Below are 21413 nucleotides of genomic sequence, written 5' to 3' on the forward strand. Positions count from 1 at the left end.
TAACAAATTATGGATTTTCATGGGAAATTGCACTGTTTTTTTTCTCTCACCTCCAGAATATCAACCTGATGTTAAATGTGCATTACCTGTGTTTCATTTTTAGTATCAGAATGGGACTGTTAAGTAAGACTGAATACCATTTTTAACATGATCCACTGATGGAACATGTTAAATGTTCTTCCAGTGTCAGAAGAAGAGCTGTTGGCTACTTTTGACGTTTTTGATAGGATTATTTGGAAAATTGACTGAATTATTATTTAAAACAACCAGAAAAAAGAAATAGATCAGTGGCAAGCACTCATTGTACCAAATGGTAAACTAAAAGATGGTTGGTTTAGGCCAACACAATTTCTAGAATGAAAACAAGTCTGCAAAGTGCAAGCTTTATGCAGTTGAGTTGCACCAATTCTTCTTTGATGTTTGGTCACCAATCCTGCTTTAAGGAATAAAAATGTTAAGAAATGGTATGGATGTATCAATTCGACTGCTATGACTGTATAAATCATGGGTCTGCTTTCAAATTTTACCTTGGAAGGTAAATTAGATGCATTTTGAGTAAACTAAACTCCCTTACAGCAGGGCAGCAGAGTAGTGCTTGCACTTTTCTTAACAAATCTTTTTTGTTGCAAGACAAAAGGGATGAATAAAATGTTGAATTTGAGTAAAGAGCATTTGTGAAAAGAATGGATGAAGTAACAGATATTGGGAGATATTTAAATGAATGTATTTTTTCAAGTATTTTTTTAAATCTTACTGTTTTTAGTGTCATGATAAACATATTAGGTACTCAAGGGCATGCTTTATTGACCATTTGCAGTCACCCTTGTTCCTCCAAAAGCACCAAAGGCAAATAAAGTATGTCCTGTCATGTTCAGCAAGCAGGGAAGCATCTGTTTAAGGCTTACATCCAGCAAGTACAAGGTGCTTTGCAAGGTAACGTATGGAGAGATCTATAGTCTTACTGTTTTTTCCCTATGCAAAATAGAAGTTGTTGAACTAGCTAATTTAAAACTTCTAAATGCTAGCACTGTTTCAAAATATATTAGTGTGTTTCTGTGGATTATTTGTCTGTTGAGAATCAAACTAAAGTTTGATACATAAGTGGTTCAGACAGTTTGATCATTTTGTGCAGGAGCAGATGGCTAAGAAAGAGCTGCCATGATATTGAATTAAAATAAAGTCTTCCTTAAAAACTACAGCTTAAATTTTACATTGAAAAGTCCTCTGACTTCTCTCTTTCCTGGTTTTGCAGATGATCTTGCACACTTCAAAAAAAAAAATAAAATAAAAAACACACTCTTATTTTCCTGAATATCTTTGCAGTCAAACTGTATGTGAGCTTCTTCTTTCATTTAACAAATTTAATTAAGTGCCACTTTTGTACTGGGCATCCTTGTTAATGTAATTAATGAGAGCTGCCCTTCTTGATGGTTATGAATGTATATTCTGCCCCATGATTTCATTTTCTAAAAGTTCTTTCTGTTTCCTATTGCCTTGGATGATTTTCCAGATTGAATTTAAATTACAGAAATAGCTTAACGGAAAAATCTCAACTAGCCAATTTCTTTCTAACAAAACAGTTACTGAAGTAAGATGGGAGCACCTGTTCTTAGTTTTCCGTTTGCAATTACTGCCTTGAAAAACTCATTTTTAAACCATTGATTCTTGTTGAATTGGAAAGTGGAAACACAATTTACTACTTGAAATTTTTCAAGTCATTAAGGTAAATGAATTGTCAGAATGTTAACACATGAAAAGCAAACATGTTATTAGACTCTCGAGGACTATTTTGGTTGAGCATAACTCACATAGGAAATGGTGATTGACAGAGTTGGATGCAGATATCTCCCAGTGCTGGCCTCCCTGTGCTTCCATGCCAGCATTCCCCAAGCAGTGTCTGGAATTGGCTTTTTCAGGGATGGAGTGAGAGAGAGCTTCAGTTCTGTTCATCCAGCTTCTCCTGTCTAAACAACATCAGAGCTATGATCTGGACCCATTTCTTGGGAACAGGACTTTAATTAGATCACTCCGTAGACATTAGTTAATCAAATGTCTAAGCACTGTCAACTACAGTTGAAACGAATTTGGTGATCTGACCTTAAAAGGCTTTTCTGTGGAAGGCTACTATAAGTCTTCTGGGCCAACTGAAACCTACTTTCATGTTTATCTTTTGAAATACTCACTGCTGACCAAAAAATGTCTGCAAAAAAAGTGAAGCTTTTCATAAAAATAACATGCATTGGCAAGACTTCTGATCTGCAGTCTAGAGCTAGTTTCATTTTTCCCTTGATGTTTTAAAATAATTTTTAGATCTTGCCATACGTAACTTTGCTGTAAAAAATACAGCGTAGCTGATGGACAGTTGTATAACATGGGAGTTAAACTTGGGGAAAAACCAGCATTTAGGTTGCTGGAAAATTTCACTGAAGAAAGGTAGGCTGATGTCTTTTTAACTAGCAGAATCTTAAAGAGGTATGTGGTCAGAAGACTTTCTGTGATTAGAATAAGCTATATTTTGGCTTGCAAGCTCATGCTAATGCAGACCTGTATGGGGCTAACTCCTTTTTAGAACTTTCTTCTTACTGTAACACACAGTTGTGCAGTATCTATGTTTATGAGAATGCAACACTGTGCCTTTGAATAGCTCTCAAGTATTTTTCTCTTTTTGAAGCGTGGTTTAGATGCTTGAAGATCTTACATGATCTTCATGTGATACTGATGTTCGTTACTCCCTTTCTGTAAACAGCCTGTAATAAAACCAAAGTCCTGTGCATATTAAGTTTTTTTCATAGAATTATGTATTTTTTTCAATTTATAAAGAAAGTAAGCCTGTCTTTATTCCTTTAATGTAAAGGGGAAATCTCCAAAACCTCAGCAAACCATGCAATTTAAGCAAACCTGGGCTTTTTTGTAGTTGACCTAAGTGCATAGTCAATTAATGGGTTTAAGTAGTGGACAATAACTTGCCATGCCATTGCTTTTAATCATGTGATTAAATTCAAATATCCTTAAGAATATTTTCTGTAATTTTTTGTAAGCATAGGAATAGCTGTTTAACTATCTTCAGTTCCTGCAGTTGGTATTTGATAATGTCGGCTGTTCTGTGACTGTTCAGAGGCTCAGGCGTGCTGGCATTTTAAATTTACAAGTATTCTGAAAGATTGTAGTAACTTCCTAAATTGTTTCAACTCACCTTGCTAGTCTGTTTCTGCCTTAGTTGGATTTAAAACAAATAATTATAAAACTCACTGACAATTTTCAATATCATCCAGCAAATTTTAGTAAATATCCTTTTTTTTTTTTTTTTTTTTTTTTTTTTTGTCTGAGCAGATTGGTTGTTAAGGAAAAGATTGTGTTGCGTCGTCCAAGAGCTCCTGATTTTAATTTTAAAATAAATTGATCTATATCTGAGTGAAAAATGACTCGATACATAGGAAACTAGTAGAATTAAATCCTCATTTTGACATTTTGCCAGTCACGGGAATTTGCACATTCTCGGGGCTGAGTTAAGATATTAAAACAAAATACTACAGCAAAATGAAACATAAGGAAAGTTTAGGCTTGACTTTAAGTTATCACATGCATAATAGCAAACGTGGTTTTTCTGTTCTTCCTTTCCTTGTATAAGTTAATAGTATGTTGGAAAGCAGAGGAATTTTGATACAACATTGTGTTACTTGGCATTGCAGAATTCTTCTGCTTTTTTTCCATTAGTCTCATATTCTCTTCTCCCTTGTAACGCAGCACTTCTGGGTGATATGCATAGGGGAGGAAGACCAGAGCTGAACGGATGGATTCTATTTCATTTGTTACCAATTTCATGACAGATAATACCTTGCTAGAAAACTACAGGGTCACACAGAATTAGTTCCTGCTCGTTTCTAAGTAATTTAATTGTCATCACTTTGAGGGGAAAAGGCAAGTTGTATGTGTGGGGTTTTTTATTTTACTCCTTTAAAAAACACCATTTTGGCTTAGCGCATGCTATAGATTTGAATGAGCTGAGAAATTGCAAACTGCTTTTTTTTGTTTGTTTGTTTGTTTATCATTTACATGTCTGAAATTTCTCTGTACCTTCTCAGTACTGATTTTTGCTTTTTCTAACCAGAAGAAAATCTGTGGTCTTTTCTATGAAGACCAACACCATGTGAGCCGAAGAGCTGCAGATGAATTCGGGGTAGCGACGGGGGGGAGGGATTGGATTCCTGCTAATAATAAAGCATTTCAGTTCTGTGCGAAGTAATTCACGTTAATGTTTTGTATACAACAGAATTTTGAGAAGTATTGACCTTACAGTCAAGGTGAAAAAATTCATTAGAAGCATCGCTGAGCTCTCTTGTCAGTCTTCTGGGAAAGTTAATACTTGATATTTCTAAAGCATAGTTTTATTTTAAACTCTTTCAGTCTTTCCTGGTCCTTAAGATTGAAGCACAAGAGGTACAAGTCCTCTGTCACTGCCCTCCTTTTCTCTGGTACAGTTTTATAAGTATTTTTAAAATCTTTTGTGGCTATGTAAAATCTGTAGACAGATTCATATATTTCTATAGATTTGAGCAGAAAAATTAAAATGGTGTTTGTGCTGCTGGCACGCTTAGGGTAATGCTTTTCTCCACCCACCCCCAAAGCATGCCCTTCATCTGGCCTGGGCACCCAGAGGTTTGCTACTTGCCATGTATTGCATTTTCCTGGGCAGCACTGTTAACTTCCGCTCTCTGATACAGCTGCAGTTTTGGTGTTTTCATTTAGCCTTTGTTTCATTTTCAGGAAAGCTGTCTTACAGATGATATCGGAATATCAACTTGGAAAGAACAGGTTTTCCTCTCCCATAGTGCCTTGCTGGCAAAGAGCTGCCAGGCAGCAATGGAATTAGCAAAGCATAACGCTGAGATTCAGGACATGGCATTTCAGTATGGAAAGCACATGTCAATGAGTCACAAGGTATGCCTTTTTTTTCTTTCTTTCTAGGATCTTAAACACAGAAAGACTTGTAAGAACTTCTCTGATGTGTTGCTCTTAAGCTCTGTCCTGTGCTACTACTGTGCCATAGACTTTTGCCAGCAGGCCGGTGGTGTTAAGAGATTTGGTCACCACCTGAAAGGACAATATTCAGAAACGGCTGGTGTGAGGAGTGCTCATAAACTTGGCAAAATCATGCTTTGAGCAGCACAGCTTGCTTCATTCAGGGCTCTATTATAGGCCCTCTGGCACATCTTCCCCTAGCAGGAAGACTGCTCTGCTCCTACTTTCTTCCTGAAGCTATTATCCCAGTAGCAGGAGTTGCAGGAGGAAGCATGTGTTGGACGTCTGGTGCAGAGGTTGGTACCAACAGGCCCAGCCATCTGCAGCAGCCCCAGAGCTTGAGGCATGAGCTGGAGGTCCTGGCATATGCTCCTTTCTGACAAACTTGCTGTGGAGATGACTTCAGGAGGAGGAGTTGAGGGATAAAGAGGGAGGAAATCAGGTAAGGGCAGTAGCATCCTAGACTTCTGCAGCAGTATGATTTCCACCCCCCACCCCGAGGCCCCTGGACTCCCTCACACTGAGGCAAGACAGTCGCTGCAAAATGGCTGTGCAGGTTTGAGATCTCTGCTTGTCCTCTCTGGGAGACCACTGGCCGTGCACAGAGCTGCATCTGTATTAGCATTTTGACTTGGGCCTGGAGTGCCCCCACTTACTGTGCTTCGTTTGCATTATAGACTCTCAGAGCTGAATTTCTTTCCCAGGAGACTGAGCTGAAAGATATTCTCCAACCACTGGAAGTCATTCAGTCCACAGCAAGAGCTAGTCCGAAGGAAAACACGTACCATGTGGCTATAGGGTCCCCCATAGTCTGGTTTGTCCTACAGATCCACTCCTGTTGGATTGCACTACTTGCTAATATAGACATATCCTGAGACCTCCTCATCAGCTGGGTTGTCCTCTAGAACAAGGAGGTGGTTTTATAAAGCACAGATTTACTGGCATAGAAATATTATTATATGCTATAGTAGGTACAACCATACCACTAAACTCTTTATAGTGCAATCTATAGCTTTAACACTTTGTCTAATCTTTAATATTACTCTATGCACAATTGACTAACGCTGCTGTGTATGAAAGGTGACATAATTTTCATAGAAAGCTACTCACTATAAAATATTTGCTTTGTCAGAAGGGGAATCATATGTCGTCCACTTCCTCAGATACTGTAAAGTAGAATGTATTACCACTCACAGATTTAAAATGGGCATTCTTCCCATCAAAGGGGGATCATTGTTTCCTTTAAAATATTTTGCACTTCCTTCCACTCAACAGTTGCCTATGTGGCTGTCTCGTCTCTTGCCCGGCTTGCCAGCTGTCCTTTACTTATTCTTTGCAAATTCTCTACGTGCTTTTCTTTACCACAACTTTGTGCTACTGCAGTGTTTCCCCCTTTTCCCTCCCTCCCTCAAAGCTGGAGTGCAACCAAGGTGCAACTGTCAATACAGAAGATTGTAATTAAGTATAGAGTAGGGATGTAAACCTTGAACTGGTGGGTGGATGCATGTATGAACTTTTTCTAGTATTTGAAGAAATATTCTTCTCTTTCAGCTACATTCAGACCTTCAGCCATTTGTTAAAGAAAGTTCTAGTGACGCTGTGGTCTTCAGTTTAAATTCTGCTCCTGCAGTTCTGCATCAGGAATTCCTTGGAAGAGAGGCATGGATTAAACAGATTAGAGAGGTAAATTAAAAACATTGTTTATAATTTCTTAGTTTTGCCATTTGGATCTCTCTTCTTATCTACACTTTCAGTCTACAAAGAAACTCAGAAACTGACAACAGACAGGACAAGGTGGAGATACTAACTGTGCTCAACAGCATTTACACATTTCTCTTTCATGCTTTCAAGAGAGGGGAAATGCTGGGCACAGACAAATGAGCTCTGTCAAACTTCAGTGTGGCAATGGAAGAGGTAAGAGGTAACAAGAAGATGCACTGGCACAGAACATACATCTGTTCCTCAGGACTTGAGCAGTCCCACATATTAGCTTGAAACTACTTTCACTCACAATTTAAAGCAAGGATGTTTGCACCATAGTACTTTAATGAGAGGCACACATTTTCTTCTGCCAACTTTGATCTGAGAGCAGTAATTTTGGACGGGGGAAAAGAGCTGGGGATCATGGCTTTCTGACCACTGCAGAAAGATTTGTGAGGTCTACCTGGTTAATGTCTTTATTCTTAGTTCTCTTATTCAGCTGTCTTTCCCTCTAACTCCTAAGTGAGAAACGGAGTAAAAACAATATAGTTGTGTAATATAAATCTCTGTTTTACATGTGTAGCACAGTGGAGTTCAGGTTCAAGAGCTGTCTGCTGAGTGTTGTTGGAATTCACATAGATGACTGTACAAGGGAGCAAGGGAAGAAAAGGGGAAAATTGCCCCAAAATGCTACTCTATCCTATGGAGTTCCTGCATCAGTTGGATGTGTTTCCTGTCTAAAAGCTGTGATGAGTGTCCTTTGGATATTCCTGCAATTTTTGTAAAGATTCTCCAGTAGAAAGACTGTTTTCTTCAATAAAAAGCCAGTTCTCGGCAAGCATATTCATTCCAGACCTGCTTCTTTCCTTTCTATTTTGAAAGCAAACTGGGAGCGAAGGGCGGGGAGTGAGGGCTTCTGACTCCTCCTGCATTTCTGCCTGCCAAGTTGCAGCCTGCATTCACATACTGCAGACCAGAAGCAAAGTTTCTTCTGGAGTGAAGGCTGTGAGAAATACATACAGTATCCTTAACCTTACAGTGGTGCAGAGGAAGGGGGAAAAAAATTCTATCAAACCAAAGTGAACTTCTGTCATTTTGAAATTAGGGGCTGGTGGTTTAATGTATGGCTAGGAATTTTGGAATTCTACAGTATCAACACAAGACTGATAGGTGAGTTGAATGTAAATGAATTTGGATTGTTGCAGTTGGAGAATAATGGTATTACTACAGCAGAGTTTATAAAAGCTTTGAAACAATTTCCCATCTGCAGAATCTAGAGGAGGTTGCAGAATTCCAGGAGTGCCGTCTGTCTGCCTACTAATTCTTATACCAAAAATGGGCATTGCAGAAACAATGAAGCAGTTCTCACTGAGAGAGGAAAAAAAAAAGATGGCATGCACTATGCAAAAGTATCTACTAACCACTGCTGCTGTTAAATACAAAGTGGAACACCTAGTCAAGGAGCCTTTCCTGGCTTATGTTGGTTGAGAAAAGTTACCTTTCAGTAACTACAGGCTCTCTGAGATACCATCTGTGGTCACATTCACTGTGTGACATACATGCTAGTCCAAGCACTCAAGCCAGAAACTTTCTTATGTTGGCAATACTCATAAGAGCATGCTCATAAGGTGCCCTCTTCTGTAATGTAATTCCTATAGTATAAATAGATAAAGCATGCACATGCACTCCATTTCTGTCAGCTGGAATTTTTTTTGTAGCTAAGTTATGAGTAGGCATATGGAAATCACATTATGAACCTCTAGTTACTGCTAAATTTGGGTTTCTGCTTTGAGTGTTTGCCCACATGAACATTCACACGGTGGGTTGAAGGCAACGTTTCCCCATGGCAGCTTCCTCATCTTGGAGGAAGATCTTCTAGTTCAAGAAAGAAAGAGATGGAGAGCTGCATTGCCCTAGTAACCTCTGCCATGGTATACTGGTCAGAAAGCATGTGATTGCAACTTGGTGCCTGTCCTACAGGTCTTAGAGGCAGTCTTCAGAGATGCCATCAAGGATGCCTAAACTGTTGTAGAGTGCCCAGTAGTTGTGTGATTGTTTCACCGAAGTTCTCGTGTTGAAGGTCCTGATACTGTTGCTGTTCCCAAGGTAGCCATTGAAGTGAGGCAGCCATATGCAGCTTTCTTCTACTGAGATAAAGACCTTTCAGAAAGGCTTCTTGTCTATTTATTTGGAAAGAACAAAACGTATTAGATATCCAGGCATAGGAAGTTACATCAACACTGAATATATGTGTTTTAAGAAGAAAAGCTCTGAAAGACTAACTTCTAATTTGAATGAAAGAGAATGTTTTGAACAGGACGTTGAATGTGTACAGAGGACAGCCTAATCACAGGAGGAAAAAAGAAAGATAAATATGGATGTGTGTGTGTACACACATAAATATATATATAAAGAATAAGCTACAATAGCCTGAGTCTCTCATGTTCTTCTCACTGAGTTCACCACTAAAACCTCCACGCTTGTGCGTTTAAAGCTAAAGTAAGCATTTGGCCAAGTGACATTTTTTTAAAAAGGAATGTGAGCTGGGGTAGGTTCCTGAAATAAATAAACAAAACAGCTCCTAAATGATTCCCAGGAAACATTGTAGTAGACAGGTAAGAAAATGCTGAACGCTGTTCTTGAGACAGAGTTGAAATAGATGTGGAATGCAGTCTCACTGAGCTTTCAGAAAGCTTTGTATTCTTAAAACTTAGGAGATAATCCAGGATAACAGGAAAGGAAGTTTTTTTTAGAAGTCAGCAGATAAGACTTTAACCACTTCTCTCTCACTAGAGAGAGCCGCTTTGGCTCTCACTAGAGAACAGCCAAAATTGCCCAGCTTCAACAGACATCTGACATCTAAGCAATGAGGCACCAGGGATCAAAGTGTAAGTGAAGAAATTAAGCATGGTTTCTCAAGAACAGGTCTAGAATCCAACTTATTCCTCAGCATTTGAAATTAGAAAAAGGAATACAGAAACTGGAACTATCTCATCTAGGCCAGGGTAATCCACATACCTTTTGCCACATTATTCTAAGACTTCTCAGAAGAAGTGGGGCTGGAAGTAAAGCACTTCCCAAAGTGCTTGAGACTGTAGAATATCAAGCATTTTGCAAGTATAGGTTTGAAGAACACATATAAGAGGGACTCCCTATCTGAGAAAGAGGAGTCAGTTCTGGAAAATAGCTGTCCCCCCAAAAATGCTCCCAAAGAATTGTCTTAAACGATCCACTTGCTTATCTGATGCGTTTTGATTCCTTTTCAAAGGAATTCCTTTTCAAAGGGGAGTTCAGGGAGCCTTCTTTCTGGCAAGGTGAGTTGGTTTCACACTACCTCATTTATTACAGAAGAAAGTCACAGTAGTGGTGTCCTTCATTACTGGCACGTGGCAATCTTTGGTGCTAAGGAGGAAGGCTGAGCTGAGTTGGCTGTTCACCTTTCTAATCAGATGCTTTTCTTTGAGGGTCCAGAGACCCAGCATTCTCAGATGGAGCTCCCCAGCCAAGCAGTGAGGCATCTGCGATAAGATCTGGAAAATTATCTAAGATGGACAAGAATGTGTAGCTTTTGCAAGTCAGACTTAATGCCTCTGAGGAAGCTAAACCAGACATGAAAATCTGATGTAAAAGGAAAAAATCCATCTGCCTAAGATCAGGGTCAGTAAAAGTCAAAGAACAAACTACTGTGAGGACAGAAGAAGGAGAAAAAAGCAAAGGTGTGATTGTAGTAAAGAAGGCTTAGAAAACATTAACTAAAGCTGTTGCTTGAAGAACTGCAGGTGCAGTTCTGCAGTTGCAACCTTGCATGGTTGAGGGGAACAGAGCATGAGGAAATTCTGTAACATGTATTAGATGCAAGAGGAGGCATGCTCAGCACAGCTTTTCAGGTATTGCTAAAACTAAAAAGCATCATCTTCAAGCGTGTTGGCAAATCCTCTTGTGTAGTGTGAATCTGCATATAAGCAATGATCTGTTAGAGAACATATTCTTGGTATGTTCTGATACACGCTATAATTACTAAATACATTTTGAAGCAACCGTAAGATCTAAGTAGTATGAATGAAAGTTAGCAAATCAGGAGATGGGAATGCACAAACAAGGAAGCAATTATTGGCAGTGGTTTTGCTACTCCCAAATGCTGTCAGTCTGTTTTCTTAATAGCATTTCAGAAAAGCTGATTTTTTTTTTCCAAAGAAGGTTTGAAGGTATTGAAGTCATTTTGTGGATCAGCTTCCTTTCTCTTCAATGAAATCAATTTTTTTATCTACTGGTTTCCTTCCTATTCTACTTGCTTAATTTCTCCTCAGGTCTTTTCTCTATTTTGTTCTGCCTCGTTTACAAAAATAATTTATATTTCAAATCTGTGTCTCAACAACATCTCTTCAAAGCTGGGCTTGCCACATAGCATTCCTCTTTGGTGCAGGCCTCAGCTCTTCTCCTTATGCCAGTTGGCCATCTCCTCTTGGCTATTTTCCTGGCACAGCACTCAAAGTGCCCACAGAGAACCTGGAGAGGTAGTGGTCCTTGCCTACATCCTTTCAGAAGACACATTCCAGACGAACTGAGGTTTGTGGCCTTCCCATGTGGAGGCTAGCGGGAAAGAAGTAGTGGTGGTTTTCTGGGTTTTTTTTCTGCGTGCCTGAAAAGGGAACAGCTGGAGTTGGACAAGGTGATAATAATACAGCTGGATTTGGCCATAGGAAAGGGCTTCAGGTTGGCTAAGAAGGAATGCTCTGGGTCTGGCATTTACTTGCCACTAGGTGAGAAAGACATAAATGTGCTATTTTCCACAAAGCCTAGTGGCAAAACAGAGGAATTTGGACTGTGTACTTTTCTGCATCTGGGCAAGAAAAACTTTAAAATATATTCATGCTTCTTTCTGAATATGTTAGGAGGTAAATGTTGCGTATACTTATTGCTTAAGTAAAAGGTGACATTGTATGCTTTAGATGCAGTTCTAAACCCAATGCATAATTGGCGTGTCTAATCTAGCTGTAATAGCTCTGACATGGTCTTGACATTCTCTTGGAGAGGATCAGCTCTAGACATTTCACTGTGTGCAAATCACTGGAGATAAGGAGTAGTTCTCTTTTAAGAGGTGTCATGATTTTTCTTAACTCCTTAATCATGTTGTTGCTGATCTGAGATACGGTTTACACTCGGAATCTCATGGGGGAGATTAATTAACGCAGACAGCAAGATTTCTTATGACCAAAACACTTTGGATTGAACAAGCGGTTTAACTAGAACTCATAATAAAAATATTATGTTGGGTGTCTGGAGATCTCATCTGAAACAGAACTATGTTATATAGACTGATAATGCTTTTGGTTGTATTTTGGATTTTCCCCCATCAGATTTCTAAAGGAAATCTGTTATGTTTAAAATAATAGCTCTCATAATTGCATTCTTTATTCTTGCAACATTGGTTTTTAGTAGGAAACTTCTTACATAATGTCTCTCTTTCTCTTTAAGGCACAAGGAAAAGGAAGCATAATGGACTACAAGAAGGTTGGTTAATTACATTTAAATCTGCTTATTATTTTTAATGTTTCCTGTAATGCTTTCTTGATTATTTTTGACAGTTGAAAGAAACTTCCGTATTAAAGTCAATTTACAATTTGTGCATATGAATGTGGAGGGAGGGAGAGTGGCTTGTGCAATTTCTTGATTTAAAGAGCCAGTAATGGTCAGCTATACTGTAAGTATCAGAAACAGCTGCTTTATAATTATTTTTGCTGTTGTTCATCCCATTCACCTCCCCAAAGTTTGGAACGGGCTTTTGGTTGCTTTTGCTTTCTCTGTTGCGTTAGTCATTTGTAGATTAGCTCCCCTCAATGGTCTCTTTCTGTTGAGTACACAGTTACTTTTCTATCTTTCAACTTAATACCATGCCATCTATTAAAAAAAATCCATTTCCCTCCCTTCCTGTTTTCCTAATAATTATTGTTTCTTCCAATCCCTGCTACAGCTTTTAGCTAAGTCACTAGTGCTTTTGCTGCTGGGACTGCAGTAGTATAGGAGTATCTGAGCTGACTAGCTCACGCACTGAAAGTAGCTGAGACACCACAGAGCTCTTCGTGGGGTGCAGGACGTGGCTGAGAAGGCTCCCCAGGTAAATACTAGAGCTGCTCACTAGCACTGGGCACAGCTTCCCCATGACGGAGATGGACAGTGCGAGGTTGTGTCCCCTAGTCTCTCAATGAGCAGGAGGCAGAGTTGTTCAGACATTTAACTAGATCACGAGGGTCCAGTTAATTATCACCAGCATCAACAGGAAAATAATATATGAATTATTGAGCAAATGAATGATTCAGAGATGCTTCTTGAAGTGGAGCCAAAGAGCTTTCTAGCTATGTCTGCTGCTAGTGTGGCAGGCTAGCACACAGATACAAGTCAGAATACTGCTCTGTTTTTGTCAAGAAAATCTGTAGTTTGGATCATTACAAAAGTCCATCTATCTTTCCTTCTTGTTTGGCCATAAAAAGGATCTCAAACTTAGCTTGCTATTTAAGATCATTGTCCTTATCAGGACAATATTTGCTTTCTACAGTGGGGGGGGGAAAAAAAAAAGATACATCTGTGACTTTCTAAATTGCCATTGAAAGCACTGAAACATCTTTTTCTTCAAATATGTCTCAGTGTGTGAGACATTTTTGTGGATGCTTAGGCTAGGCTACTTGCTTTTGGACATCCAGAATGGAATTTCTCCTTGTTACAGTTGTGGTCTGCCCAATGTTATTTTAATAGTAAAAAATAAAAAAGCATCTAAAATTGCTACATTGAGTTATATGATTTGTCAGTGCATTCCGATATGTTGACCTAAATTATTTCAAACTTCAGATGCTTCAAATGAAACTGAAAAGCTTATATGTCTAAGCACTTCAAGTGCTTAAGATAAAAATTTTGTTCCTTTCTTTGAATGCATAAACAAATATTTATCAAAACTGATAGCTGATTTGCCTGCTCAAGAACGTTGTGTCACTGTGGTCTTCAATAAAATGATGAATGGAGGAAAGACTGAGATCCACCTGCTAAGCATGGTTTATTTAAAGGCAAAACCCCTGTATTTTTTCAATTTTGAGGCTGCTTGAGAACTTTTAGCTGTACATTTGATGCATGTGATATTACAATGGTATCCCTGGTGTTTTTCAGAGACAAAAAGCAGCTATCTAGATGGTGCAAGTAAAGTTAGTGACGGTTCTGACATAGATATAGAAGTATTTTCCATTAATTTAATTGGGTCTAAGACTGCCATGTCAATAAGGTCATAGTGTTCTGCAAAATTTTTGGTACTTTTTTTCTCTCAACATATCAATCTTTTTATCAGAAGGACTTTGATATCACAGAAGACTTGTTTTAAGGTCACTATTCCTGAATCCATTTTCTCACATTAGTCTCTGAATGTTCCACTCTGGTATTTTGCTACACCACCACACCACACCACATCCAGATAAATTACTGATCCATCATTGTGCTGTTTGAAAGTCTCTTCCAGAGATGAAAAAGTAGTTCCAACTCTGTTTTAGTGTTGTTTCTCAGATAACAAAGGAGAAGGTACCTATGTATGTGGCAGATGCAAAACTCATGTATGTCATTGAAAAAGGCAGCAACTTTCCTGTCACCCTCATTTGTAGGTCTGATCTTGGGAAAAATTTATGATTTTTTTTTAATTAGAAAGCCTTTATCCATTTTACATCTACCTTGCCTTGCAAGGTAAGCTATGCAAGTCAAGTGAAAGAGGACTGAGCAAAACTTAATATTTTTTACATAACACCTTTGCTCTGCTATCTGTTATAGGGTCGTTTCATCCAAACTGGCATGGGAAGTATGGTGCTATACTTTGAATTTATTGATTTGCATATAGGACACTATGTGCATGATGTTAACATGGGCAGCAGATTTTGTACAGTACTGGAAGTGATGGGAATCAGGAAATGCTAACTCCAGCCATTCATACATGTCCTGACTTCATATACAGTAGGAAGGAATGGCAGAAGAAAAATGGGAAAGGGGGCATTTGGAAACAAGGAGGGTTTGCTTTGGTACCACACTGTCATGCAGCTAATAACAGTAATGCAGTGCCACCAAGTTGTGTTGGCAAGAGCCTTGCAGCTCACAGGTAACTGTCACAACTGGTGCATTCACCCCGCTACAGTGCTGTCTGCAGACCAGTTTTACAGTCCTATGCCACAAATAACAGTAGTTCCCCAGTTCTTTTTAATTAAATACCAGAATCATCATGAAATGTGTCATGGGACTACAGGACATTCTCTTTACTCGCTTGTTCCTAAAATGCAGTGAAAAAGAAAAAACAGGATTTTTTTGTTTGCAGACAACACTTATGGCCAACAGTAGTTTTTCGCTGAAATTTTTCTTGCTTGCTTTGGAATGGCCATTGCTACAAATTTCTTTTGTTATTATATGTTAAAAAAATGTCCTTTTTCAGTGAAATACAGTTATTATGAATGTGTTAGTAATACTGCAAAAGCAGCCGAAGCCATCAGAAGAAGCCATTCTCTCCTTTCTTGGCATTAACCATATTTCAAGATAGATGAGCTTCTTGTTAAATGAAGGATGCCTTTAATTCTGGGTAGGCTTGGGTTTTCTTTTTTGATTGTTTTCGCAGGGTTTTTAGGGAGAAGGGGAAGGAGAGTCTTTTCTCTTTTAAATCAGACCTTGGCTAAATTATAAAGAAGGGTAATACAGTTACCTGAATTATCAAGGTGTATATCAAACCCCAAAATCACTTTCATCTTTGTTTTTAATCAATGGGTATTTTCCATGGCTTCTTTGGGATGAGAATCCAGCACAACTTCTTTTCCATCAAAATAAACACTTATTGCATCTTTTAACATAAGTGTGAAGGTAATTGAGTGTGCTTTGGTGTACTAAGATAGCAATTTGCAATACTGTAATTTAAGAAAGTAAAACTTACTGGTAAAAAGATACCGTTCACCTACCTTTGTTTAGATTTACAAGCAAATAGAACTGTGAGTTGATTGTCAAAGACCTGGAAAGATATAATGAGGAAAAACTGGTATTTTTTCTAAAACATAAAGGGACTGTACAATCAGTCAGGTTTAATTTTCAACACAGGCTAGTAAAGTGCATAACAGCTGGCATAATATTAACGGCATAACAGCCAGAGTAGCAGCGTTCTCTGTGAGTAGACTCTTTTTTCCCTTTACTGTTGGGCATGACTCTTCCCAGATTTAGTCTTTTCCTAAAGAGGACTTTTTTGAATTTGAAGGAAAAAAGTTGAATTATCTATATGTCAGTCTAGTAAGAAAAATACATCTTATTTGCAGATGTATTGTTATACTAACGCAAGTTTCTGCAGAGTGTTATGTCCTTTACAGATGTGTTTCTTTACCTCTCATACAGAAAAATTATCAAAAAAAAAAAAGATAAACATATATATTCACTGCCTCAGTTTCCAGTGGCATATCATTCTGCATGTATCCAGCAAAGACAAAGAAAATTTTGGGCGATAGTGTTTTATGACATTATGAAATGATGCACTTAAAATAAAAAATGATTGTGCAGCCCCCCTTTTGAGGAGGAAGAGCATAACCCCGTGCCCAGCCACAAGAAAAGATCAAAAACATGAGAACAAGGGCTGAAAGACTCCAAGGTGCTTGAAAAACAAAGGTAAAAGAAAAAGTTGATCTGCTAGCTGTGAAACATGTCAGTGCCATTTCAAGGTAACATTTCAGCTGTCTTTTAGATCATCAGTGTTTATTGAGCATGATGTTCCCACAAAAGAGAAAACAAATTTAGAAAAGCTAGAGTAGAACATTATAAACACCTAATGCATTAGTCAGTCGCTCAACCACAGATCAATTTAAATTTTGTCTTTTTGGGTTTCTTTTTATTTCAGTGAGTGTTGTACATTTCAGAAGTTTAGAATATTTAAGCTTATTTCAAGATCAGAGAGAATACATGATTTCTGAAGACTTCAATATATAAGAGATTTAACTGTTCAGGGTGATTCTTCTAAAACAAAAATACATTTTTTTCTGAACTTACTTGTTGATATATTGTCACTTAAAATAATAGTAATCCTAAGTTTGACCATAGCAAAAACAAAATTTAAAATTTCGATGATCTTATTCTCCCTGTGCACATAAAGTCTAGTACAGGCACATATTCAGGGAGGTTTTTTTCCCCCATAGAATTAATTATTCTTTATAAATAGAGCTATCTAAAAGGAAATTTCTCTCCTTTGACAGGAAAAAAAAGGTAGAAGTACATCAGCAGAGAACATTGTGAGTCTGTTGTCTTTGCACTTGCACACCTGTAGTTCTTTTATTGTCATTGTTTTTCGGTCTCCAAAATCTAGTGGTCCCTAGATTGCTTTTTGAGCTCCCACTTGCCTCAGACAAGCCATTCTGTCCAGCAGGAATCCAAAATAGTTGGTCTGAAAGTCAAATACTTGATCTCTGTGTTATGGATGACAACATTTCTCCTTGCCTTTATAAAGTAAAAAGCCAGGAAAGCATAGCACTTTGAACTTTATTCACAGAATCATGCCGTGCTTTAAGTTGGAAGGTAGCTCTTGGAGACATCTGGTCCAGTCTTGGCCCAGAGCAGAGCCAGCTTAGATTAGATAGCTCAGGGCCTTTTCCAGTTGAATTTTGATTATCTGTAAGGACAGAGATTTCACAACCTTCCTGGGCAGCTTGCTCCAGGACTTGACCTCCTTCCTCCTGAAAAAGAATTTCTTTGTATCTGATGGGTATTTCCCATGCTGCCTATTCCCATTGCCTCTCATCCCACCTGCATGCGTCTCTGAGAAGAGTCTTGTTCTGACTTCTCTGCATCCTCCTGTTAGGTAGCTGGGATGGCAATAACATCTTCCCTGAGCCTTCTCTTTCTAAGGCTGAAAAAAGGCAATTCTCAGCCTTTCTTTGTAAGCCATGTGCTCTAACCCCCTAATCTTCTTGCTGGCCTTCCACCGTGCTTGCTGCAGTACAGCAATGACTTTCTAGTGCTGGGAAGCCCAAAACCAGACACTCTGCTCCAAATGCAGTCTCACAAGTCCCAGCCAGGGGGAAATAATTGCTTCCTTTGGTGTGCTGGCTACTCTTGCTAACATAACCCAGTATGTGGTTGATCGTCTTTGCTGCAAGGGCACCCTGCTTCAAGAAAAAATGGACTTCAGAGGAAAAGGAATAGCTCAAACACCTGAAGAAAACAATGGACCTTTCGGCCTGTTGCTTATTGATTCAGATCTGTCTGAATCTTATCAAATCTGTTTAGAGGCAACCTCTGTTGGATGACTATTTAGTACCATATACAAAATGAGCAGTCAGTTTGAGACTTCCCCCCACACTCCATTTCATTACATTCATTATTAATGACAAGACAGCAGAATCTGAAAGCTGCGTAGATCCTATCAAGATTATTATTCCTAATGTAGACTATCCTTTACTTGTTAATGTGCCCATATACTTAAAAAAAACCCAACAAAGTAGGAGCAAGAACGTGATTTTATTTATTTCTATTTTATAGAAGGTATGACCTAGCACACATTCTCTTTGTATCAATCATTTATGTTTCACTCTAGGAAGTAACTTAAAGTCTCTCTAGCTCATAAGCAGTGAGATGGAACACACAAACATACTGTTTTGATTTTATGGTGGGCTTAGGAGAGTAAATCGGTGTACAGAAAAGTACATTTCTTAATGTACTTTTCTTTAAAAGTATGCTTCTGTTTCCAAATTTAGGGACTATGTATAGTTAAATTGTCATCACCCCAAAACTACTTGGTGTTTTATGCAATAGCATTTAACATCAGAGACTGAAGCAGTCCAAAGATCACGGTCTTGAACTCAGATCCTCTTTTTCATAGATAGGAGCCTACTGCTCTGGTTTGCATAGGCTCATTTTTTGTTCTGTTCTTGCAAACTTTGGAAGATTGAATGGAAAGTACCCCCCTACTCCAACTGTTTGGTGCTTATGGTTGTCTCCTGAAGGTCATGAGGTCAAGCGGATGAGGCTGAACTCACTGCAGGAGAGCAGAGCAGGCTGGATGGAGTGAGATTTGATGTGCTCTGCTCTCACTGTCCAGCCATCTTTTTCCCAGCCCATGAATATTTTGTTGTTGCTGTTGCTTTTTCCTTAGATTCAAGGAAGAGCCTTCAGGCATAAAAATTCGGGGTTCTGAGCTTCATGTGTGCCAGGCAAAACTGCCAAGCTTGAACAATGTCTGAATATACTGAGGGAAAACCGAAGATACTGAGTGAAAGCAATGTTGGTATGTTGGGGGGAATCAGTTCCCATCCGAGTCTTATCTTGGCTGTGCTATTGCAAGATTGTCCTTTCAGCTGAATTTAAATATTGAGATCCCTTCTGTGATCTTTCAGATTTCTGGCACCTTTAAGAAGAAGCAGTAGAGCTTTAGCACCAATGATCTGAACAACAGCTAAAAAGACAAAATGCAGTATTCCAGAATATCTAGCAGTTCAGCTGGAGGAAAGTTTCTAAGCAATCTGCAATTTGTCTTGTGCTCTGTTTAAATTACTGAATGCCACTTTGAAGAAAGTTGTGTTTTAATGACAACTTTGGTGCACATGTAAGTGCTTGATGCCTTGTGAGTTGAGACTAAGAGGCCAGATTATTTTTTATTTTACATAGAGGAAATTAATGAAGGAGCATCATTTAAGTTTACAGAGTAACAAATAGAAGCACTCCATTTTCCTTTTCTGTTTATCAGCCTCATATATTAGCTGCTTCTATACAAATGCAGTTGAAAAAAAAAATACATCTAAACTAGATACATTGATTTTTTTTCTTATATACTTAGTTTGTGAAGATTCATTACAAGAAATCATTGATGCTCAGAAACTGAGTATGAACGTGTGCATGTAGTACAATTAACAATATAGCTATGACTTTGATTAGTTGTTTTGCATACAGCAAGGCTACTGAAGCCTGGTTACCTGTGGGTTTATGTGCTGTATCTCTTCAATAACTATGCAGCTGCAAGAAGCCTAATTCTTGCTCCTCCCTCCACACCATTTTACAATCCTGGCTGAGCTAGAAGTAGCATGAAATATGGTTAATCCAGACTGGTTTGCCTCCCTCTATGCTCGTTTGACTTGGCAGCTGAGTCTGCAGGTAGAATATAGAACCAGTAAATTTTTAAGGACTGCAAATTGTTCATGACATAAGATGATCTCTAACTAAAAAGTTGAAGAAGGTGCTTGCCTTATGAGCAGATTATAGTCTTCTTCATTTTGAGGTTCCTTGCACTTTGCTTGGAAACATGTAGTTTTTAGTCTGATTTTTGTATAGTGATTTCTCTGCGTATAGTTTGAAATGAGCTTTGCAGTTGTTTGGCTTTGAGACACTGTATGTGTCTGAGTGCTGCCACACACAAGCTTGTAAATGGAGTGTGTCCCTGCATTAATTTCTGAATTCTCCTCCTTTCCAGATTTTGGTGTACTCTTAGTACATACATGCATATATGCAACCATGTACACTTAACCTAAGCATCTCTGATCTTTGACCAGTCTCAAGACTTTCTTTTTAATAGGCTTTTTTTTTAAATGCATTTCAATAGATACTTACGTAAATATTACCAGATATGCTAAATTTTTCTAATGAGTTTCAGTGAATCAACAGAGCTCACTTCAAGATGAGTGGGTTCTACAATTTCACAAAACTTTGACTCAAGGAGGGGGAAAAAACACTTTTCTCACGCTGCTAGCATATCTCATCTCAGCTTCTTCCACCTTTGCTGTACAGCTGTGCTACGTGGCTGATTCCCATTTCTTTAGAAGATGTGTTGAATTAACTATGCAATGCATTTATGCCTCAGGATAAATTCTTTTCCAAAGCACACTGCAGGAAGATTTTAACTGAAGTGGAGAATAAAATTTTTATGAATTGGGACTTGAACGCTCAAGTACTGTAATACACTTTGAACTAATTTCATCTTTAAATACAGATAATGAATCCACTTCAGCTTGTATTCAGATAAGAAATGTCAATCATTCTATATAAACATAAGAATCTGTATAAAATGGGTGACTTGTACAATTTTATCTTGGCTCAGATATTTCTGACATGGTTTAAACTAGATAATTAAGGAGTTATACTGATGTAAGTGATTTGGGACAAGTTTTGCTGTGTATTGCAGGAAAACACAACTTACAAAACACTGTATTATTACTCACTGTAGATATTTGCATTCAGAAAAGCCTGTATTTTAAAAGCTGTCATGAAACCCCAACTGTGAAAGCCAAGTAGGATGCATTAAAGATTGTGAAATGCTCTCAGGCTTTTGGGGATCTGGTCATCGCTAGACAGACCTGGCCTTGGTTCCCAGGCGCAGGCTGGAGTTGCTCCATACAGGGTCCCCTGTATTTTGGGGCAGATAGACATTACTGTGTTTCATCAGAGTATCAAGATGCTGTTCAGCAAATAATAATAATAATAAATACTATTACTATTTGGAGCTTTGACTAAATTGAGGTGTTGGAAAAAATGCATGTTTTCTTTGGTATTTTAGTTTATTCATATTGTTTCATAGGAAATTTAACCTCTTATTTACCCAAGTTTTTAATGTGCTAAGTCTTTCCAGTAATTTGCTGCGAAATGTCTGTTACTCCATGGAAGTATTTTCTTTCTCGTACAATGTGTCATTGAACCATTCTCAAATTCCCTGTCCTAACTGCAAGACT

At 38.3% G+C, this 21413-nt stretch overlaps 1 protein-coding gene across 1 annotated transcript in view; it reads left to right on the plus strand.

The window, feature by feature from the left end:
- Positions 1–21413, plus strand: part of PDSS2 (decaprenyl diphosphate synthase subunit 2) — a 126073-nt gene that overhangs the window by 101899 nt on the left and 2761 nt on the right. The window contains exons 5-7 of the mRNA XM_062572687.1: positions 4765–4938; positions 6571–6702; positions 12196–12231. Of these exons, the coding sequence (XP_062428671.1) occupies positions 4765–4938; positions 6571–6702; positions 12196–12231 (342 nt within the window). The remainder of the gene's footprint in view (positions 1–4764; positions 4939–6570; positions 6703–12195; positions 12232–21413) is intronic.

This window comes from Rhea pennata, chromosome 3 (assembly GCF_028389875.1).
Source record: "Rhea pennata isolate bPtePen1 chromosome 3, bPtePen1.pri, whole genome shotgun sequence".
Classification (NCBI taxonomy): domain Eukaryota; kingdom Metazoa; phylum Chordata; class Aves; order Rheiformes; family Rheidae; genus Rhea; species Rhea pennata.